Genomic DNA, 20396 nt, shown 5'->3' with positions numbered 1-20396 from the left:
TCCAGAATATTGGGAAGAAGACAGATATTTATATTCTTACTGTCTACCTTTAGACATGTCTTGCTGGACAGAACATTTGAAAGTTAAATCAGAGGGTGATATGTAAGAGCTGAGGGTCTAGGAGGAATTCTTGTGCTGCCTGGCAAGGTATTTCAGGTGGAGCAGCAGACCCAGCTGATCAGAGGGGAGAAGGTGGATGTTAAAGACAGACAGGCCTTGATGTCTTCTAGCATCTTGGAGAGTAAGTTAAGCTCATACAGACTTCTTGTTCTCATTTACTCTTGGCAACAAGCAGACTAAGTTGTAACACTGTTGGAGCGTGGATGTTAGTCTCCAGGGCTGCTAACCTTGTTCCTTAGCTCCTTGCTTTACTTGATGGAACTTTGTTTGTTTGTTTGGGAGGCCGGGGGGGAGGAAGTGCGAGGAGGAGAAATGGCATGTTGTAGCTGTAGTGCTTCATGTGCGTGTAGATGTTCCAGCCAGCTCCATTAGAATCAAAGCGTGTGACCTCAGCCAGCGACGCAGTGCTGGGAATTACAGCTCTTGTGCAAGCCCTGGAGACTGGCATATTGCCTGAGTGACTAAGAGACTTTGCCGGTGAGAAGCAGGAGGAGTGATATTTAGAGGGGGTGTGCGTGTGCGCTACAGATTTCACAGCTTGCTTTGCAAAGAAAGTGAGGCTTCTTTTAAACAGCAGGCAGACATCTGTGAGAAAGTGTGACAGAAGAGAGCGATAAGCTACTATTTAGCTGAGTTTTCCACATCTTAGCTGGGTGGAAGTCTTGGTGCTTAAAAGCTTGCTTTTGCAAAATCCATGGGAAGGAAAGGCCCTGACCATGGGGCACCGTGAGGGGACTGAGGGCTGGGGTAGGAGGCACAGTATGACTAGCCACACGTGGAGCTGCTGCTTTGGGGGATTTGGTCCTTGTAAAGTAGCCTTTCTTACTGGTCTTCTCCTTTTGTTCTTTCCTCTTGCTGTATGATGAGACCAGATGGGTGTTGCTTCAAAGGAGAGTTGGACATCTAGAGAAACCATTTCGGATCTCACTGGAGTATGTTGCTAATGGGAACAAGAGCGTAGCAGCTGTGGATTCCTTTGCGATGAAGAACTGCAGTACAGGTAACGTATTTTTTTGCCTCTAGCTCATAGTCTTTAGATGCCTTTTTGGAGAGGAGCATGATTTCTGGCTGTTACAGAACCTTCACAGAAGGAAAGCTTCTCGTCAAATCAATCATTTAAATAAAGATTGTTATTTTTAATGTTGCCTTAAAAGTGCAAGCAAGGAAGCAAGTGGTTTGTTGTTTGTGCTTTTTTTTTCCTTTGGAAAGAATTTCTAGGAAAATTTCATTTTGGGAGAACCAAAGCAGTATTCATCCTGGCTTGCCAGATGCCTGTCTTGAGGGCTTCCAAGTGGAACAGATGAGTGGTTCCTAGACAGATAGCTTGCAAGCCATCTTTTTAATGTTTCTGGTAACAAATTTTGGGGTTGCTTTTTTAAATAACTATGGGAATTTTTATTCTAATAAAGTATGTCTGTCTGTGGCCATGTTCCAAGCAGTTATCGCTGAGTTTCCCCTAATAATAACCCTAACAGCTCAATGTAGTGTGTGGAATTTTAATGATGGGCAACCTTAATGGGGGTTACTTTTTTAAATACAAGCTCTGTTATCAATCCAAGTGTGTAAATTCAGTGCTTCATGCCAGAAGCAGCTGCATTTTAGTTCTACCAGCTTTATGGAGCTTGTGAATCATACTGAAATCTTTAGATGGGGTGTCAGTGAAGAATATTATTGCTTATAGCACTTAACACATTACCTTTTGTCCATTTTATTTATTTGGAGTACTGCTGAGTTGAGCTGCATGTCCTTCTTTTCAACCTGTCTAGGACAGGGAAATCTGCTAGAGAATATACATTATTTTGGTTATTTATGTTGCTCTCCACAAAGGCCAGTTGTGTTAAGGGGTTTATTGCACTGTCCGTACATAAAGGTGATCTCTGAGCTCCAACAAGGAACAGCCTGACATTGTGCTGAAAGCACAAGGCATGTTCAGATAGAATGCACCTCTTCTGCTGCCGAGGTACGGAATGCATCTTGGTATCTCTCTGAGCCTGAAAAGAAAGTATTTCAACTCCCCAAGACATAAAATGTGAATGGGACAGAAGTTGTTGAAATCCACAGTGCTTTGGGAATTCATTGCAACAGGAGATATCCGGCTCCCATGAAGGTACCTGAATTTTTCTCTTGGGAGCACTTGAAGGAGAAACTTAGGTGATGGACAGTCAGCTGAGTGAAAGGATAATGTTGGCTGAGTGAGCTCATGCCAATACTGGGCCTTGTTCTGCAGATGACAGATGTCAGTTGCTGAGGCTATTAAGACATCTTGTGAGCAAAAGAAGGAGCAAATCTCCCATTTTGTCTACAGATTTGTGGCAATTGGCTACTCCCCTGCTCTGCTTACAGGACACGGTGTATGAATAATACCACCAGGGAATAAAACCACTTGTTCTTTTTTCAGTTGGTTGAAATTCTAAGCCTTTTGCACACAGCTGAGGAGGTGACCTTTTACAAGAAAGAAGGTGGTGATGATCAACCAAGGGTGGCACCTTAGGCTTGGAGAAAATAGGGAAAGCAATAAGAAAAGATTAATCTAAACCCAATTTTTCTGCAGCTGTTAGAAGCCTTTGGACAGCTTAGCAGTTTGAATAACTTAATGACACTGAAGCATCTAAAACATGGGTGAATATGGGAAAGAAACACCTAAGAAACAGTAACAAGTCTTCTAAGCCTTTTGTTGAAGATCATATACACAATTTAAAAATAAATGAAGGCACACAGACAATCTTAGGAAATTAGGCTGCCATTTCCATAGGTAGAAACAGGTTTGGATCTAAATTAAATGCCAACAGGAGCTTGAAGAAGGTAGAAATTTGAGGTTGGGATTTGCTTTTGAGCATTGGGAATTCCATTTTTTGAGCTCTTTACTCATGAAAAAAGATGCATTTGAACTGAAAAAATAACAGTTTATATGGGATTGAATGGAGAATTAAATTTTAAAAAAATACAGATACTGATAAAATTCTGAAATATTTTTTAATTCTAAATTTAAAAATTCTAGATTCATATCCCATCTAACTAAGCATTGTTGAGTGGAAACATAATTCTATCATTGCAGTGTCTTAATTGTGCTCCACGTTTCCCTTTCTTCATTCAGTGGTGCAGCACATTAGGAAATCAAAGTGATTTGTCACTTGAATATCTTCATATTTCCCAATTTCCCAATTTTTGTTGTTGTTGGGGTGGTGGTGGTTGTTTTAAATGCTCAGGATTGGTCAAACTGTATTTGGTGCATATTTTATAATTGCTGTAGTTCATCACCACCATTCTTCTCATGTACTCATCCTCTAGCTTTAATTCTTTAAGGGCTTTTTAGCACTTGACATGTGCTAAGTGCCTTTTTTTTTTTTAAACAGAAAGTTTTCCTGAACCATAGGATTAGATTCCGATAAGAAAGCCCCTACAGTCAATAGAAAGGCTGCTTGGAATTTTATAGGTTTTGGATCATGACAGTTAACAGGTAGCATTGCCCATCATCCTACAGCCTATTGACTTTTAATTACTGCCTTAAATGTGACGCAGATTGTGTTTGTCAGTGTGTAAAACCTAAACTATTGATTGTCTAATTTTCTTTCTTACAACTTCCAATTTAAATAAGTGCAGTATCCAAAGCAAAAAAAAATAAATTTAAATTGTAGAGAAGCAATATTTTAATTTAATAATATCCGTTCAGAATTTGTTCCTTCTTACAAGAAAGTAATTGGTATGGTGGCATTTTATAGTTGATAGTAATTTCTAGTAATAAAAATAGAGTTAATTTCCTAAGTAATGTATTGACTTATTAATGATATTTAATGGGTTTCTTACTGATTTTTATTGCAGTTGTAAATTAATTAATTTGCTAACTTATTTCCAAAAGTCTTAATTAAAGTACTTAATAGTAAGCACAAGTAAATGACAAGACATTGTTTTACTTAGCAGTGTTTGATTTACCGATTCTAAGTAACTTTTTAAGTAAGGGGCGTGGAGATCAAATGCTTCTAAAACGTGTTAAAGGTTTAATGATGCTCTGAGGCTGTTAAAAGCAGTTATTTCAGACACTCAGCCTGTCCAAGAGCAAGCACTTAGCTTTCAAGTTTTCAAGCTCAGTAAGCAACATAAAAAAACATATTTATTTTGGAGTGGGTAGAGACTATGTATTGTTGATTAAGTTAATGCTTTTGTCCACTCAGCAATAGCTTTTTTCAGTAGATACTGAAAGTACATGGAAATACACTCATTACTGTCAGAGCTGGTAAATAGTTTGTTCTGTAATGGTCTCATGGTTATAATACATTGATGGCAGTTGAAGTTAAGGTTGTACTAAAAGCAAAACCCGTAATCCGAAACAGAGGACCTCTCAAGAAAGGAAAATGTCAAACACCTGAAGCATGTTTTGCTGGAAAAAGAGATGGTGAAGGAAGAGTAAGAATATAGGCTTGCAACATGTATGAGGAAATATGAGCAACTGCCAGATAGAATTTTTCATGATTCCGTTTGATAAATAGTCTAGCAACAGATTTAGGAATCAACTGCAGGAAATCAATAAGGGCTTTCTCCAAACAGGATTACTTATGTATCTGAATCATTACTAAACTGGTGGTTTTGTATATTCAGACAAAATCTGAATATGTATCATTTCAGTTTTCCCACGTACGCTCACTTTCTGCAGTTTGTCTTATAAATTAATTTGCTGACAGGATGTTGTGGTTAACTGAACTTAATGAAATACCAGTAAGTCCCTTTTCAAAATGAGTTCTTGATGCTTCCTACTGGAAAATTGCCTAGAAAAGTATCTGATAGAATCGTCGAAAAGTCCAGGTTGGACGTGACCTCAAAAGATCATCTGGTGCAACCTTTAGTGGGAAAGGGAGCCTAGGTGAGATTATCTAGCACCCTGACCAGCTGCATCTTGAAAACCTCCAGTGGTGGGGACTCCACCATGTCCCTGGGGAGGTTGTTCCAGTGTAAAAAAATTTCTAATTGAAGTGCCACATGACACACTTACACCTAACTTAGATGTTAATAAATAATTAAAAAAATTTTGTGTAAGTTTCATTTGAGTAAAAATGCAAGATGTTTACAGAAAATTTATGAAGGAACTAACTTAATTGTGTCAATATTTTTTTTATTAATTATGTGTTTAGTTGTAAATATGGGACAGTGGAAAGAAGAAATCTACCTTCAGTGGAACCACCATGTCATCTTATATGGTCTGGAGATCTACCACTGCCCAGAAATTCAGGGGAACAGTGAATAGTCTTAAATTTCAGTAGTTGCCTGTATTTGAGATGTGGGAACAGCATTTACTATAATACTTGCCTATCCAGGTCATTTTTGTGTAAAGGAAGCTTGAGAATTTCCTTTGGCATTAATGCCATGGTTAAGGAACTTACCAAGCCAGAGGATAGATCCAGAGTTAATTGAAGTCAATAGGAATTATTCAGTATGTTTGGATTAAATTCTGAGTATCCTTCATTCAAAAAAAAAAAAAAAAAAAAAAAAAAAATTAGGCAGATTGGCTGCATTTTCCTTGGAGCTGCCTATGCAATTTATACAGTTCCACTGAGCTAGTTTTCCTGTGGATCTTATTTTACTAAGTAGGCATTTGGAAAAGACTTACTATTTTAAGACTATTTGCCTCCAAATGCTTTGGCAACAACCTTCCCCCCCATTCACCTCTGCTCTCCCATGAGGTATGACTGATTATTCTGACTTCGGGTTGTGTGCCAAACCCCAGCTCTAACCTGCTAGTGTTTTAATCCTGTAGGGATCTTGTGTTGGAGAAAAACCTGCTTTACAGATGAGTGTGGTGGCTGTAGTGAAGTTAAATCATTTTAAGGTAATTCCAAAGTGAAAATTATTTCACTTGTGGTTTGTGCCCATTTAAGTAAAATAAATTTAATGCACTTGTTATGGGGCTTATCTTTGTTTTCATTTTTCATTTTCATCTTTTTTAAATTAAGTTATAGTAATGCTAGGAATAAAAAATTAAGCTAATTTAGTCTTAATATTGCTTCTAGAAAAGGCACAGTAACTCAATTAGTGGTAGTATAGTTTCTTACAGTAATGAATTAGTGATTATGCATTTCTGTTGCTGACTGTGAACACCTACTTCTTGTCGAGCCAAATTTAGACAGTGATGGTTATATTAAATAATTTAATCTATTTAGAACATTAGTGTACTCACCGAAGGGGAGGGGGAGATGAACCTGAATATCTAGAGCATTTGGGTTTCATAGGTCTGTCGTGCCAGCGTGTTGGTGAATGGGACGTAATGTTCTGTTGTTTTACTTAGTAATCAACGGATGATGTATTTGGGTTTTTAAGATATGAAGAGGGAGGTATAAAGAAATTATTTAGATGGTGTAATAATGCTGATAAAACTGGTCTTTAAAATTGATGCATTCATACAGAAGGTGGAACGGCTGGAATCTGCCAGAGCAGGACCGAATGTGAGTTTCTTTGTGTGTTTCTTACACAAAGTTACTGTCTTACCAGAGTGGGCAGGTTCATCTACTCTAATTCAAAAAAGGTTAGGTGATTGGCGTTAAGAAACAGAATTGAGAAACCTCAGCCTTTAAAATCCAAAGCTTTAATAATCAAAAGAGAAGGACCTGCTCATAAGAGGTACTGGAAACTGCTTGAGAGACACTGGAAATCCCTCAGTTCCCCTGCAAGTGTTAGCAGTTGTGGGTCTTAAGTACTTTTTAACACCTTGAAGAATTGGCCAATACATTATCTTTTTAATGCCATATTTGATTTTTATCCTGACCTTCTCCCTTAATTAAGGCTTATTTCAACAGGGGAGCCATTGATTCAGTGAAAGAAAATGAACTCTGTAATCTGCTTTCCCCAAATTGAACTTATTTTTATTACTATTAAGTGCTGCCACTTAGTTCTTGTGATGTTTTAACTGCTTGGATTTATTGAAACAATCATAGGATTCACTATTATCACCTGAGATATGGGGAGGACAATGGTGATTTATGGATGACCCAATGATTTTAGACTGGTATTACTCCAGATTCAAAGATTTATGCAAGCTGATTCTATCATGTAAGTAGATGACAGTCTATCTCCTCCTTTTTCGCTCCGTAATAAACCCTTACATTTTCAAAAGACCGCTAGCCAGTAAGAAAGGGCACGCAGAACCTTGATTTTGCTAAAAGAAAGTCGGGGTAGTTTTGCTCTGAGTTTTATTTTAAATAAAGCCATGAAGTTCTCTGTTAGCTGTAGGAAAGGTTTTTGATTTAAACAGGAATGATGGTTGAAGATGTTAAGACCTGGCTATGCAGCTTGATTCATGTTTGTGAAGAATTACAGTGGTCTTTGACAAGAGGTAAGAGACAGCAGGGAAGCTTAGAAAGTCAGAACAAAAGAGGGTGATGATCAAGCAAAAAGGATAGGAGTCAGACTGCGTGAGCAAAAGAATAAACGAGAGAGGGAGAGATGAGGAAAGGAGAGATGGCGATAAACCGGTAACACTGAAAACAAATGACAGGATATCAGGCAGAAATAATTGGTCTAGATAGGGGAAATGATGAAAGAGTTTGACCAGTTAGAAGGTGATTGGAATAAACATTTACAATCCAATTAATTAAATAGAGCAATCAAACTTAATCAGATAGCCACTCAATCAACCAGACTGAACTAACTAGATGGATAGTCTGTTGAACTGGCAAAGAAATCAAGTGAGACTGGGGAAGCTGTGGAAATTGAATGAAACGCAAAAGGATTAATCAATTAACATTTAAAATTATCAAGCACAAAGATAAATATGTGGGTTGTTCAGGTGGAAGCTAGGCCCTTTTTCTGGTGTGACTCACCAGAACCTGAGGGGCATTGATGAGCACAATAATTTTGGGAAGATGAAGAACAAGAATGCAGAGAAGGTGGGACAAGAAAGAAATAAGAGATTTTCTCTGTGTGCTTCCAGTTTGTAGAAGACAAAATAATGTCAGCAGCAAAACCTGATTTTTTTTAAAAGCCTGCAGAAGTGTCATACATACCAACACCTGGATTCTGAGGTACCACGGCTCTGCAGTGGTGCAACACATACAAGACTGAGAAACTTTCTACTTTCTTTACCACAATTAAGAGTTCTTTAGATTTTGGCTCAGGGTTTATCTTCTGAAATATTCAAGTTCAGCTTGTTTTCTCTGTCTGAGAGGTCTCATTGCAAGTCTGCCCCAGTCTTGTTATAAGACCCTGTCCAGCTCTTCCCTTTTCTTGTCCAAAACCTTCCTCTTTTGGCCTTAGGGAGCCCTGCTTGCTTTGTCCTGCTGTTCTGTTTCTGCATGGTCTGCTGCAGCCAGCTTTCCCAGCAAACCAATTGCTGCACCAAACCACAGACATTGTTTAATAATTCTGCACTGTATCTAGTATGGGAGAGGTGTGGCACATTGGGGCCAGCAGTGATGGATACAGTGAAGTAGATGCTCTGCAACAGAACAACTGAAACCAAAAAGCCTCGACCTTGTAACTCCAAATCAAATCCATAATACATAAATAGAAATGCCAACTGACTTAACCCGATGCATTGATTTTTTCCCTGAAAAAAATTTAAGATTCTGTAACAGGGGACCGAAGTTTTATGAAAAGGAGTGCATGCCCTGTCAACAAATGAGACTCCTTTATGCTGTATTTGGAAACTCACACCCATAGCTGCACAGCAGAACCTCGGTCAGGGTCATTAAACCTGTATGTTGTGACGCTTTTGCTTTGAAGTCATGAAAGTTGTGAGGAAAGAGAGGAACTTTCAGAAGCTGCCAAGTGACTTAGGAGCACAAATTAATGGGAACTGTGCTCCTTAGTCCCCAGGTAGTTTTCAAAAATGTCATCAGTACTGAGTTGCAGTGAGACATGCCTTCCCCCTGTGAGGATGAGAAAGGACAGACTGCACCGTGCTTCCATGGAGGCAGTTTTACGGAATACCTCCATAAATGAGGCATACAGGGCTTTTATGAATTGAGCCTTTGAAAGCCCTGCTAGTAAGGCATATTGATCCAGATGGCAAGATTCTAAATTACCAGTCAGGTTTTATTACATGAAAGAAATTTTAAGAATACTTTCCCCCCGCCCTTCTTTAAATGATTGCCGGCTGAAGTGATGAAGTTTTGTACAACTGGGAGGTTGCAAGCACTTAAATGAGTCAGCTGGATTCTGGGTCCAATTCTAGATTGAAGTCTGTTGTTTATGGGGCATGATTGATGGAATAACAGCAAATTTGTAAGCAAAATAAGAGGTTTGCAAATGTTTTTCAGATCTACAAGGAAATATCATTTAGTCAGCTCTTACAGAGAGATTTATTGTGTTCCAAAAATAATATCAAGGGTGGATTTTTCATTTGATGTGAACAGAGATGAACAAAGCAACTATTTTGATACCTCAAAACTTTGAGGGTTGAGAGGTAATCTGTCTGATTCTGTGAGATGATGTGTTGCAGCACACTGGGATCTAAGCTGTTTTGGTTGATTTGTGTGAGCCACAATCTAGAGTAAATGATTTTGCAGAGACTACAGCAGTGAATATTCTGTGCACTTAAGCCTAAATTATGTACTGGATTTTTAAGACATCATTTAGAGCTGTAAGCAACAACTGCATAAATCCAGCATCATGTTATACAGTACAAAAAAAAATATGAAAAGGACGAAATTTCAATATTTCTGTAATGTTAGCAGTGTTGCTATTGATTTATAGAAAGAAACTGTGGACTCTTTAAACACCTCATGGAATAACAATATATGTACATGTGTTATGAACATATGTTAATGAAACCATAACAAAAGGAAAGCAATCACTCTAAGATCAGTTTTGGCAACAGTATTAACTCATCAGGCACTTACACTGTACACATCAGTAACAAAACAGTAGTAAGGTGACCCACCTGTCTAAAAAAGTTGCCTAGTAAAAGTTGCCTTAGACAGCAAAGTAAGGCAAGTATTTACTGCGTGCGAGCTATTTCCCCGAAGTAAAGGAAGTGAAGTGAGTAACTATGAAGTTACTTGAGTGGAGCTTCTGCTAGTGAAAGTTGTAAAGCATGTCATGCGTCATCCCATTAGTTGTTGGAGTTTCAACTACTTGCATCAGCTGAAGATATGTCCCTATATATTTATCAAAGCTTTTGAAAAAGGAGGAGCCTAACAAGAGGTTTCATAGGAACATCACTGATTTGGACTTCAGTTTCTTTGTCATTGCTGGGGTCTTCACAGCCAACAGAAGAGTTAGGTTTAAATTATAGCTGTTCTTTCACTGTAGGTAAAGGAGGCTGGAGCTGACGCTTGGTGTTTGCAATGATACATATTACTATTTACTTACAGTGATTTTTAAAAAATTGGATTGCAAAATACATCTTGTATAAAGTATATTTTCTAAAAATACAACTTGAAACTGATTAAGACAAATGAGAAATGCAGAATAACCTTTCCTATCATATATTGGAAAAAAGTTCTACTCCAAGAGATGTTTGACCTGCTCATCTTTGCACAGAGTGCTTTGCAATGGTCTTCCATGCTTAGAGTGTTTGTCTTCTGTTCTCTTCTAATTTCATCTTTGGAGCACCTCCAACTTCCTCTGCTTCCAAGTGAAATCGGGTAATTTCTCTCATTTGGACAAGCTGATTTCTCCTCTTTCCCTTTAGCCATAAAACATTCCTGCCTATCTAATCTCATCATGAAACCTTTAGGGCAATTATTAGTCCATTATAAGTTTATATTGTAGCAGGTAGCCTTCATCTTATTGTTGACTTGTAGAATGCAGGCTAATTTTGACTTCAGGTAGCTCCCCTTAAACTATAATAAATGTGCTTCTACTTGCTGCTTCTGTTACTAGCCGTACCAGACATCAGCGGCGTCTGTAATGCATTACAGTTGTCATTCTAAAGTATAACAGCAGTCAGAGAATTCCCTGATTCATATTATTTTTTGACTTTTAAGTAAACTGTGTGTTCCTTTCCTGGAGGATTAGGGTAATTGCTGAAATGAAACTGAAGTGTCATGACCAGGCGGGATGCCACCAAATGGAAATCAGTCATGCAAAATTCCTCTTCCTGCACTGCAAGCCCACAGTGATACTGTTCTGTAAATACTGCAGAGGAGTTTATTACTGTTTCCATTTATTCATATTGCTATACCGTCTCAGAGCAGTACTCACAGATGAGTCTGGTCTGTGCTGTGCACTTGAGAAACAAGCAAAGGACAAAGAAATTAGATTGTGAATTCCTTAGCACAAATACAAAGGCAAATGGCAACAGATGAATAAAGATGACCAAAGCCCTTTGTCCAGGACACAGTGAGCAAGCGTTAGATTAGCTGACACCTGGGATAGAATTAGTTGTGAGGAAATGGAAAAAAATTTAAATAGCCCTTTCATTGATCTTAGAAATGAGAGAGAAGTAGTGAGTGTACAGAATAAGGCCATTTGTGGCAGCAACAGTAACCAGAAGTTTACTGGTGGATCTCTAACAAGTTTAAGTCGAGGGATTTGATTGATGAAACAGGGAAGAGGCTGTCAGCTTTGAGTTTTTGAGTTAATGCTAGGCATTGCGTAAGCTGCAACCGTGTTGGTATAACTGCGCGCTGCCTCTGGGGACTCCTCTTTAGAAAATCGCATTCCAAAAGTTACTTGGGCAGAGAACTTGGTCATGGCAGAGCTTCACTCTTTGTCTAAGGAATCTTGCTGTACTTGTGAGGGGTTTACTAAGTGCCAAGTGTTCATAAAAAGTGCATAGGAAAGGCATTAGATGAAATGAAAACAGTTTCTTTTCCAGTTTACAAAGCTAACCAATGGACCTGTCCCATTGTCCTTATTTCTTTGTCTTAATAGTGTATAGGAGACCTCTTTTTAAACACATCTATATTCTGCTGATGCTGGCTGCTTTTTTTAGTGTTAGAACAAAGGCCAGAAAATGTTTTCAGTGGACAGGAGGCCAAAAAAAATCTTCTGAACTCCAACTTGCAAAGCTAATTCCCAAGCAGTTCAGCACAATTCTCAGTCTAGACCTCAACTGAACAGTCAGGGAATAAAATCTGTATAATAAACCAGTCATCTAATTCACGACATCATGGGATTCAATCTCCGTAGGCAAGATTTAGTTCAGACATTCAGATGCTTTGTTGTATGAAGTTAGACAAGGTGATATTCATCTTTTGTGACTTCAGCTATCTGAAAGTTAGGCATCATGTCAAAGCTAGTCTCTAGGGTCCCTCTGTAGTCAACAGAGAGAAAAAGAGGCACTTCAGAGAGCAATTCATTCCACCTTTAACATCATAGCATCATCAGAGTGTCAGAAAGGGGACAATGATTTGCTTGAAGAATTGTAGCCTGGAATTTCTAACAGAACTATCCTTTTAAAGCCAGTGGGTGCTTTAATACCTGTAATCTATAAAGTCTGCCCACCAATTCCTCACTTTCGAATGAATAGTGTCAGGCAAGGAATCTTTAACAAATGGATTTTCTATTGAACATCCTCAACGCTCACTGGTTAGCATGCTAAATAAATCATTTTATAGTAATTATTTTGCAGGAGTTTATTCAGAGTCTGTTAGGATAAACCCTGAAAAAAATTAAATGGCTGTTGAGTGCAAGATTAATAGTGCTATCCAGGAATACTTTACAATACCAGCATTACCAAGTCATGCTTCATTCATGCAGCTTTGACAGGGTTCTTCCAGTCAGACCTAGAAGCCCCTCTGCACTAAAAGCAAAAACACCAGCTGTTCTGCGAAACCTGTGTAAGTTATAAACTGGGATTTTTTTTTTTACCCTCTGTAGATATTTCATTAATGGGTCTAGAAAAGAAGGTATATTTCTAAAAAAAACCAAAAAACCAAAACCCCAGTCCTTTCACGCAGAAGAACATTCAGATACTAAGTGGTTTGTCCAAAGTAAAGTGGTTGGTAGGAGCAGAGCTACAGCCAAGAACCTTCTAATGGAGCCCTGTAGATCATATTGCTTCTCTGCATCCTCACAAAATCACTTATGTGTAAAAGCTTTGATTTTTTTGTTGAACCGCATTACTTTATGGGAGACCTCAATGAAGGCTTTTTGAAAAATCTACTTAAATTGAGTTGCATTTGGACATTGGATCCCATGCTGCTTTCCAAAGAGCGGTAACAGAAGATCCACATTATTTTTTCAGTTACTTCTTTACCAGTAGGAGCAAATCCCTCTCTTGCATTATCTTGTTTATTTTTATTACCCTTGTGAATGACACTGTCACTTCTGTTTAAACAGAAGCAGTAACTCAATCCCTTAATAAAGCCTTAAACAACATTGCTTCTAAATGAGGTTAAGATCTATATTATATGCAGCATTTGCCTTGAACCTTAATTCATCGTACTTCTGCAAGAGTATCTGGTTACATTCAGGAGTTAGTAATTTCAAATCTAGTTCCTGGAGATCATTGAATTCTAGCCTTCTGAAGCATGATATACCATTAAGAGTCATGTTAGGGAATGTCTATTTCATTACATTAGTGTAATCAATGCTTCTTTGTTATCAGGTAAATTTAAAACCACATGTTCTTTTCTGAACAGAAAATTGTACCAAGTTTGGGGGGTTTTTTGTTATATGTCTGTTCTGTTTTAATAATTTTAAGTATACTATTCTGCAAAAAAGCTGCTATGATATCCTGTACATAAACACCTCATTTTATCTCCATCTTTGATTTAAATAAAGGTCCCTCTTGTACAGTTCTAAATTGAGACAGATTTCCTCTGAACTTGAGCCATACTTGCAGTTGCTTTTTTCCATTCTCCTTGTTTTAGAAGCAGACTTCAGCTGAATATCTCAGATAAAGACCAAGCTGTGTTTATGAGTTTTCCCAAAGCTGCAAAGTAATGGGGGTTAGCAATCTGTTGTTCCCCAGTATGCTGTCTTTAAAAAAGGGAAAGGGAAATACTACCCCTTCCATAAATTTCTTTGCATGGAATAGTAAGATATCACCATGTATCACAATTATCTTACATATTAGAATGACTTTTTTTTTTTTTTCAAGTGACTAGAGCACTGCCACTGAGTTGCTTCTCTACCTTGTAGCACCACTGTGCTGTAGCTTTGCTCCTCTAGTCTTTAAGCAGGTCACAAGAGTCTGTAAGATGTTTTAATGCAGCCCAGAGAGCAGCTGCCATTTGAAAATGAGACAGGATAACATAAAATCCTTGAGTAGGTAAGAACCATTGTTCTGGTCTCACCTGTCTGACTTTGCCTCAAATAAATTAGGGAGTACTTGCACATGCTGCTTCATCAGCGGATCAGGAGGGAACGCTGTCCTGAACAGATGGAAGCAATAACCTCTCCTGCCAATGCAGCTGGAGGAGGATGTTTGCCTGCAACCAAAGGGACTTACCTGTACCACAGCTACAAATAACTCCAGGATCTCGTTACAGTCCAGTTTAACTCAATAGTATTGACAACCATGAGCTGAAGTGTGGTTGCTAAGGCAAGAGCCTTGCACTGCTTGGGATTTGTGGAGGGGAATACCTTCACCTTGTGAATTTGTGACTGTACAGTTGAAAGTACTTGGGGTCTGTTGACTCACAGAGAGTAACATCCCTAGAAAAGCATAAGAGAAGGACTCTGCATTGTTTGCAGTAGTTGGGCCAAATACTTAGAACAGGGCCCTTCTGTGGCATTTCTTGCTGCAGTTTCTTCGAGCGGCAGATCTCTCTTGTATTGAGTATCAGCAGAACTTGGAGATGGGCATTTCTTGAAAGCACCTTTTTGGAGAAATAAATCACATTTCTAAACCATCTCTCTCCCTTCAAATGTGTGTCCACTAAAAAGAAGCTTGAGTCCAGACTTGGTGCTTGTACGTTTCTATTGCTATTTTCCACTACAATAAAAAGCAATTTCCACTTGAATTTTGGAAATCTGAGCAGTTATTATAGTATCAAGTAGTCCAGTGACAAAGTCTGGAAGTAATTTTCGTCAGAAAATGAAAGTCTCTGTTCATATTCTCATCCTAAAACTGTAATAGTTACTCAGTGCTTCACCTACTGAAAATTTAATAACTTACACAGCATCAAAAATGGTTTGACACCACATATACATTGCTGAATGAAGTTAGTGATTTATAACATTGCACGTGAGATGTTAGTATCTCATTTACTGCATTAATCAGTGAATGCCAAATCAGTTTGCAGATTGCATGTAGATCAGTTTAATCTGTCACCTTAATTGTCAGTGAAATGTTTAGCGTTGAGTTTACATTAGCTGTTTTCCACACTGCTTCTCAGTGAGAAAGCAATAGCAGTGTAATACCTCCATAGTGCTCATGTGAAAGTGTGCAGGCTTCATGGTTGTTTTTCACCACTCTCCAAATCTGAGGTTCACTCAGTTTAATCTGTGTTTTGCTAGTATTTGCACGTTTTACTACATGCCAAATGGAGGAAATGTTGTCAGTCCTGTCAGTGCTAACATGGTAAAAGACTATCTCTTTGGAGCACTGTCCAAGTGAGTAGTTTTCAGGGGACAGGACCAAGCTGAAATGACCCAGGGCTTCATCAGAGAGCTGCTGCGTTAGCATGTGGTATCGACTCAAGTGATTCTGTCATCCTCTGTGCTTGTGATTAGCATTTAGTAACACGCTCACTATAGCCTTTCACTTAAGAGCCTCCAGCTGGTACACAAGGGTAAGCAGCATCTCCATTTTTATTCTAGGTTTGTTAAAAATGTAACTTAGTGGGACAAAGTTATTCAAAATTCTGGTCAAACTTAGTAAGTAAGTGTTTTAACCTAAAAAAAAGTAAGGGAGGAAACTAAATTTTAACAGCTTTTCCCTGGACTTCAGATTTTTTTTATTTGAAACCACGTTAGTAGTCATAAAGGAAGGGTGAAATACCTGAAATGAAAAAAGTTTTGAACAATAGCAAGTTTCCTGGAGCTAACCATTATTTTATTCCAGGTCAAATAAAATCTTTTGGAGTAATGCTGGGCAAAAACTTTTCTTCTGCAGGGGACATTTTCATTTCAGATAGCTCTTAAAAAATGAGATTTTTTTTTTTCCTGTGCAAACAAAAATACGCTAGTCACATAGCGCTAGTTCTAAACAGTAGCGAGGCCACATATCCCCCACAAAGTGTTATTTCTTTCTGTCATGGGCAGTGAGGTGGAAGCTTGAAGAAGTGAAGAGACTTACCCAAGGTCACAGCGTAAGAGCCAATTTGGAAATCCTGACCGTCAGATTCCTTATTTGATAGGCAGCATTTCTGAAAGTGGTTTGCTAGCAATTCAAGACCCCTGCACACACAAATGGAGTGCTGAAGTATCTCAAAAAATGATGCTGGGCTGCTATGTTTGGTCTGTTTTGTCCTCAGTCCTTGGTTATTTAATTCTTTCTTCCTTTTGCTGGGTATTGGGAAAAGGATGCCAGGCTTTTTATTTTTGAGAATACCTTGGATGAACTGGTAATTTAGTCGTGGACTACCTGGAAGAGGCCTAGCGACAGCAGTGAAATGCTTTTCACTTTTGCTTTTTGCTAGCAGAGACGAAGTTGTCCAAAAACCTTCCCAGAAGGATTGTCACTGGACTGAACAGGAGAGGGAGGTAAAATGGATGATTTCTCACAGCACAGAGAAAACTTGAACTGCTACTGTCTGTGCTGAAACTGCTTCACACACAGGGGGACAATAATTTGCATTTGCCACCCTATCTTTGCCAGGTCTTAGTTTCCTTAGCTGTCCTACACCTTTCAGAGAAGGCAGTGTCTGTTGCCCATAAAGACCTGGTTGCCATAGATGCAGAGGCCTCTGAGCTTTCTGATTATCTTACTGCCTGTGGGACAGTGGATCATTGATTTTATCCATATTAGATGCTAGAGCAAGGCACTTTTTTCATCTTTGTATACCTCATTGACAGACTGTTTAAAATTATATTGCTCACTAAAAAGCAGCGGTAATACCTGTGGGATGGGAAGGAAGGGCATGGTCAAAGAAGAGTTGAGAGCCTTTACTGTAACTAACTGCCGCATAAGAGCCTCCTGCTGTTTATCAAGAAATCCCGGAAAAAGGGGCAAGTAATTTTTTCCTCGTTTGAGTACAAATTCCAGGGCAGTTCATTTTGTTGATAGTATTTCACTAAACTTTCTGAATGTAGATCCCCTGCACACCCTGGGCTTTGAGGTACGGCAGTGGTTTGAGTAATTGGCCAGTGACATTCATTATAGCTGGTGAACTGCATCCACATCCCATTAAGTTAAAGCCCTGGGAGGGCTGCAAGTCAGGTATTTTAACTGTTTTTACTCGTTGTAAAAAAAAAAAAAATATATATATAGTGGGTATCTAACAGTTTTGCACTTGGCATAACTTAACTATACCACAGAGATGACCATGGGCAGCTTAGGATGAATGGGAGTACAAGTACAGAGCAACCGGTGGATCGTAGTAAAAACCAGGAATAGTTTGTGTTCCCCAAGATGGCCAGCCTCCCCAAGATGGCCAATGCTCAGAGAGATGGCTTGGTGAAATGCATATGAAAAGTAATGTTAATCATTACTTGGTCTTTTAAATTGATACTTCAACACTAAGTCTGGACACGTGTAAATGTAAAGTACCTTTCAGGCCTGCCCTGGTTCATTCTAATGCCAAAAGACAGTTTGTTGGTTCTTTTTTGTTATTCAGTGTTTGCACAGTTTGTGCTGTCAAGTGAGTCCTGTCCAGTACACTTTGTTAACTGTAACCCTTTCCTAAACTGTTCATTTTTCTCCAAACCATGCCGCACTTCAGTAGGTCTTTGGTGGAGAGTATACAGAATTTCATTACTTCCTGAAGTTGGTTTATATTTCTCTTTTCTTAGTTCCTTATATGCCTAATTGTTTTCCAAGTCAGTCACAATACTATGCATGTACGGCTGGGTTTGGTTCTGTATGTCATTTCCATATGCTCTGCTCCTCCTTCTTGACCTTCCCATAATTATTCGTGGTTAACGTAGTAACCCTGTTTGCCACAAAACCAGACTAACCCCGTTTACTTTGCAGTGGGGCTAGCAACTCCTGTTTCATATTCTCTTTTTATTACTTGTTTTGTACCCAAATGTTTATGTTTGCTAGGTCTTGATGAAGAATGAGCAGTAAGCTGTATGTCCTCCTACTTCTCTATTTTGTATAATGAATTGTTTTGCAGTTATAAAGGATTTAGTTATAAAGGATTTTGTCTGCAGGAAGAGGTACATTTGCATTGTATAAATAGATTTATCTAGAGTCAACAAAGTGTTAGGCTTTGCTGAAACCTACCCAGCTGGGAGGAGCATTTTACATAATAACAGCAGTAGCAAATTTGTAAGAATTTAATACTATTGCTGATGATAGTTAAGAGATTAATTAATGGCCAACTGAATCAGTTAGCAAAATCGGGGGAACAGGGCTTGGAAGAACCATGAAGGGGAGCCTGCACTCAACAGAAAGCCTATTGACAAAGTGGATATAAAGGAATATTTTGGGTTGTCATACATTTTATGGTGCCAAATTTGAAGATGAGAACTGTAAAAGAAATGACTGTCAGTTCTGAGCAGTTGTGTAAAATCTTCTGAGAGTTTGATTGCCAGTCTACTCATTGAAGGGTAAAGAACTTAAAATCATAGGGAGAGACATAAGGCACGTCTGTCTCCTTGATCTGTCTTTACATATAGCAACTGTCTTATTGAGATTCCTATCACAGTATTAAAAATAATAAAAAAGCCATTTAAATATTATTTAACATTTGCCTAGCTATTCTACTGTGGCTAGCAACCCACAAGCATCTATCTCATCCTCAGGGCATTACTCAATCCTGAGTAATGATATTGGTCAACTCTTACAATTCTCTTTGCACCTCAGTATATGTTTGGGAAAGAGATCTTGCGTGGAAAGCGTTAAAGTGTCTTTTAGCATGCCACAAGACTGTAGAGAGACTGCCTGAAACTTGGGTGGTCATCCTGGAATTGAATTGTAATGTCATCCCTCCTTGTGGTTTTTTTTTTTTAATATCTTCAGTGCATACCTTGGCTTACACAGAGCTAATCACTGTATTCTTTGCTGACATCTGATTTTTTTCTGTAAGCATTCCCAATTCGTACATCTTCCACATCTTCAAGGGGTAGCAGAGATCTTCTGGCAGAGACACGGACTCCAGGAGGGAGTCCTTCTCCAGGCTTTTTTTGATGTTGAGTGCTGTTGACCTTCAGCAGCTTTGCTCCTGGGATAATTTCATTCAAGTGTAGCAAGGCCTGAAGCACAGCCTGATACACGAGCAAAGAACTGCTACTTCTCCATCCCTTTGGACTGGCTTCAAAGCACTGAGATGTAGGCAGTTTTCAGTGCGTTCAGCTGGAAGAGTCACCAGTGAGTCATAGCATCCATCAACATACTGATGTTCAGGGACATGTGGAAGTAGGGTAATACTGCAGTGTTCCCTTTTGCTTCCCTAGAATTGAAAGCTGGACAGCCTCTATCCACATTAAGCCCCTTCCGGTGGCAAACCTGTTATGTGTCACCGATACTATTGCTCTCCCTTGCAGCAAGTGCTCATGTGCGGTTTCATTTTGCTTATGCTTTGAGTTTTTGAGGTATTGTTGCTCAGTTTTTGAACATGGTGGAAATTAGCTCCTTGGCGACAACAACTGCAGAGTTTCACAGAGGTTGGCACAGTGGAGAGGGGCATGACATGAAACTTTCTTCCCCAGCAAGCTTCTGCTTCTACTTGAAATAACTATTGCTCTTCCACTGTGGGGCCACTGCCTTGCACAGTAAAGCATTTGGCTGGGATGTGAGGATGCCTCACTGCACCCTGCTGAAAGGGACCACATGCGCATGCTCGTGATTGTGCTGATTTGTGATATTCTGCCCATCTCCCCCAGCAGCTGAACTGCAGTAGGGCCATAAACCTTAATTTAATACTGCTGACAGCTAAAGAAGAGATACTGCTTTAAACAGCTACAGAAGCAGAATTGCATTTTAGAAACGAAAAATATGATTCCTATCTAAAATGATGTTTGAATACAATTAAGTGTCATACCTCTGTTTGTGTTTTTCATGACAAGGCATACAAATGTACCTCTGACTGGTTTGGCAATGCTAAAGCGCATGACAAAGAGATTACTGAGATGCTACTATTGCAGGGTTCAGAGAGATTCTACTATTGCAGGGTTCAGAGAGAGGTTATATCTGACCTGCAAGGAATCAGCTCTTGATGAGCTGAGCAATCTTCTCCAGTTTCTCCTTTCTGTGGCTTTTTTCTTGGATCTGGTCAACTTCAGTCCAACTGGTAGAGGTTGGAAGAGGAGTCAGAGAGTAGGTCTGGTTTGGGCAATTTACAGTCTTGTTT

General features: G+C 39.0%; 1 protein-coding gene across 3 annotated transcripts in view; it reads left to right on the top strand.

Moving 5' to 3' along the window:
- Positions 1-20396, top strand: part of ALK (ALK receptor tyrosine kinase) — a 327314-nt gene that overhangs the window by 215374 nt on the left and 91544 nt on the right. For 2 of the 3 annotated variants that reach the window (XM_054195890.1, XM_054195889.1), the window contains exon 5: positions 993-1120. In XM_054195890.1, coding sequence (XP_054051865.1) covers positions 993-1120 — 128 coding nt within the window. Of the gene's footprint in view, positions 1-643; positions 675-992; positions 1121-20396 lie in introns of those variants that run through there. The other variant, XM_054195891.1, reaches the window with a different exon arrangement.

This window comes from Rissa tridactyla, chromosome 3 (assembly GCF_028500815.1).
Source record: "Rissa tridactyla isolate bRisTri1 chromosome 3, bRisTri1.patW.cur.20221130, whole genome shotgun sequence".
In the NCBI taxonomy this organism is placed as follows: Eukaryota; Metazoa; Chordata; class Aves; order Charadriiformes; family Laridae; genus Rissa; species Rissa tridactyla.
The sequence above is the reverse complement of the archived record's forward strand: the minus strand, read 5'-3'. Positions and strand labels throughout refer to the sequence as shown.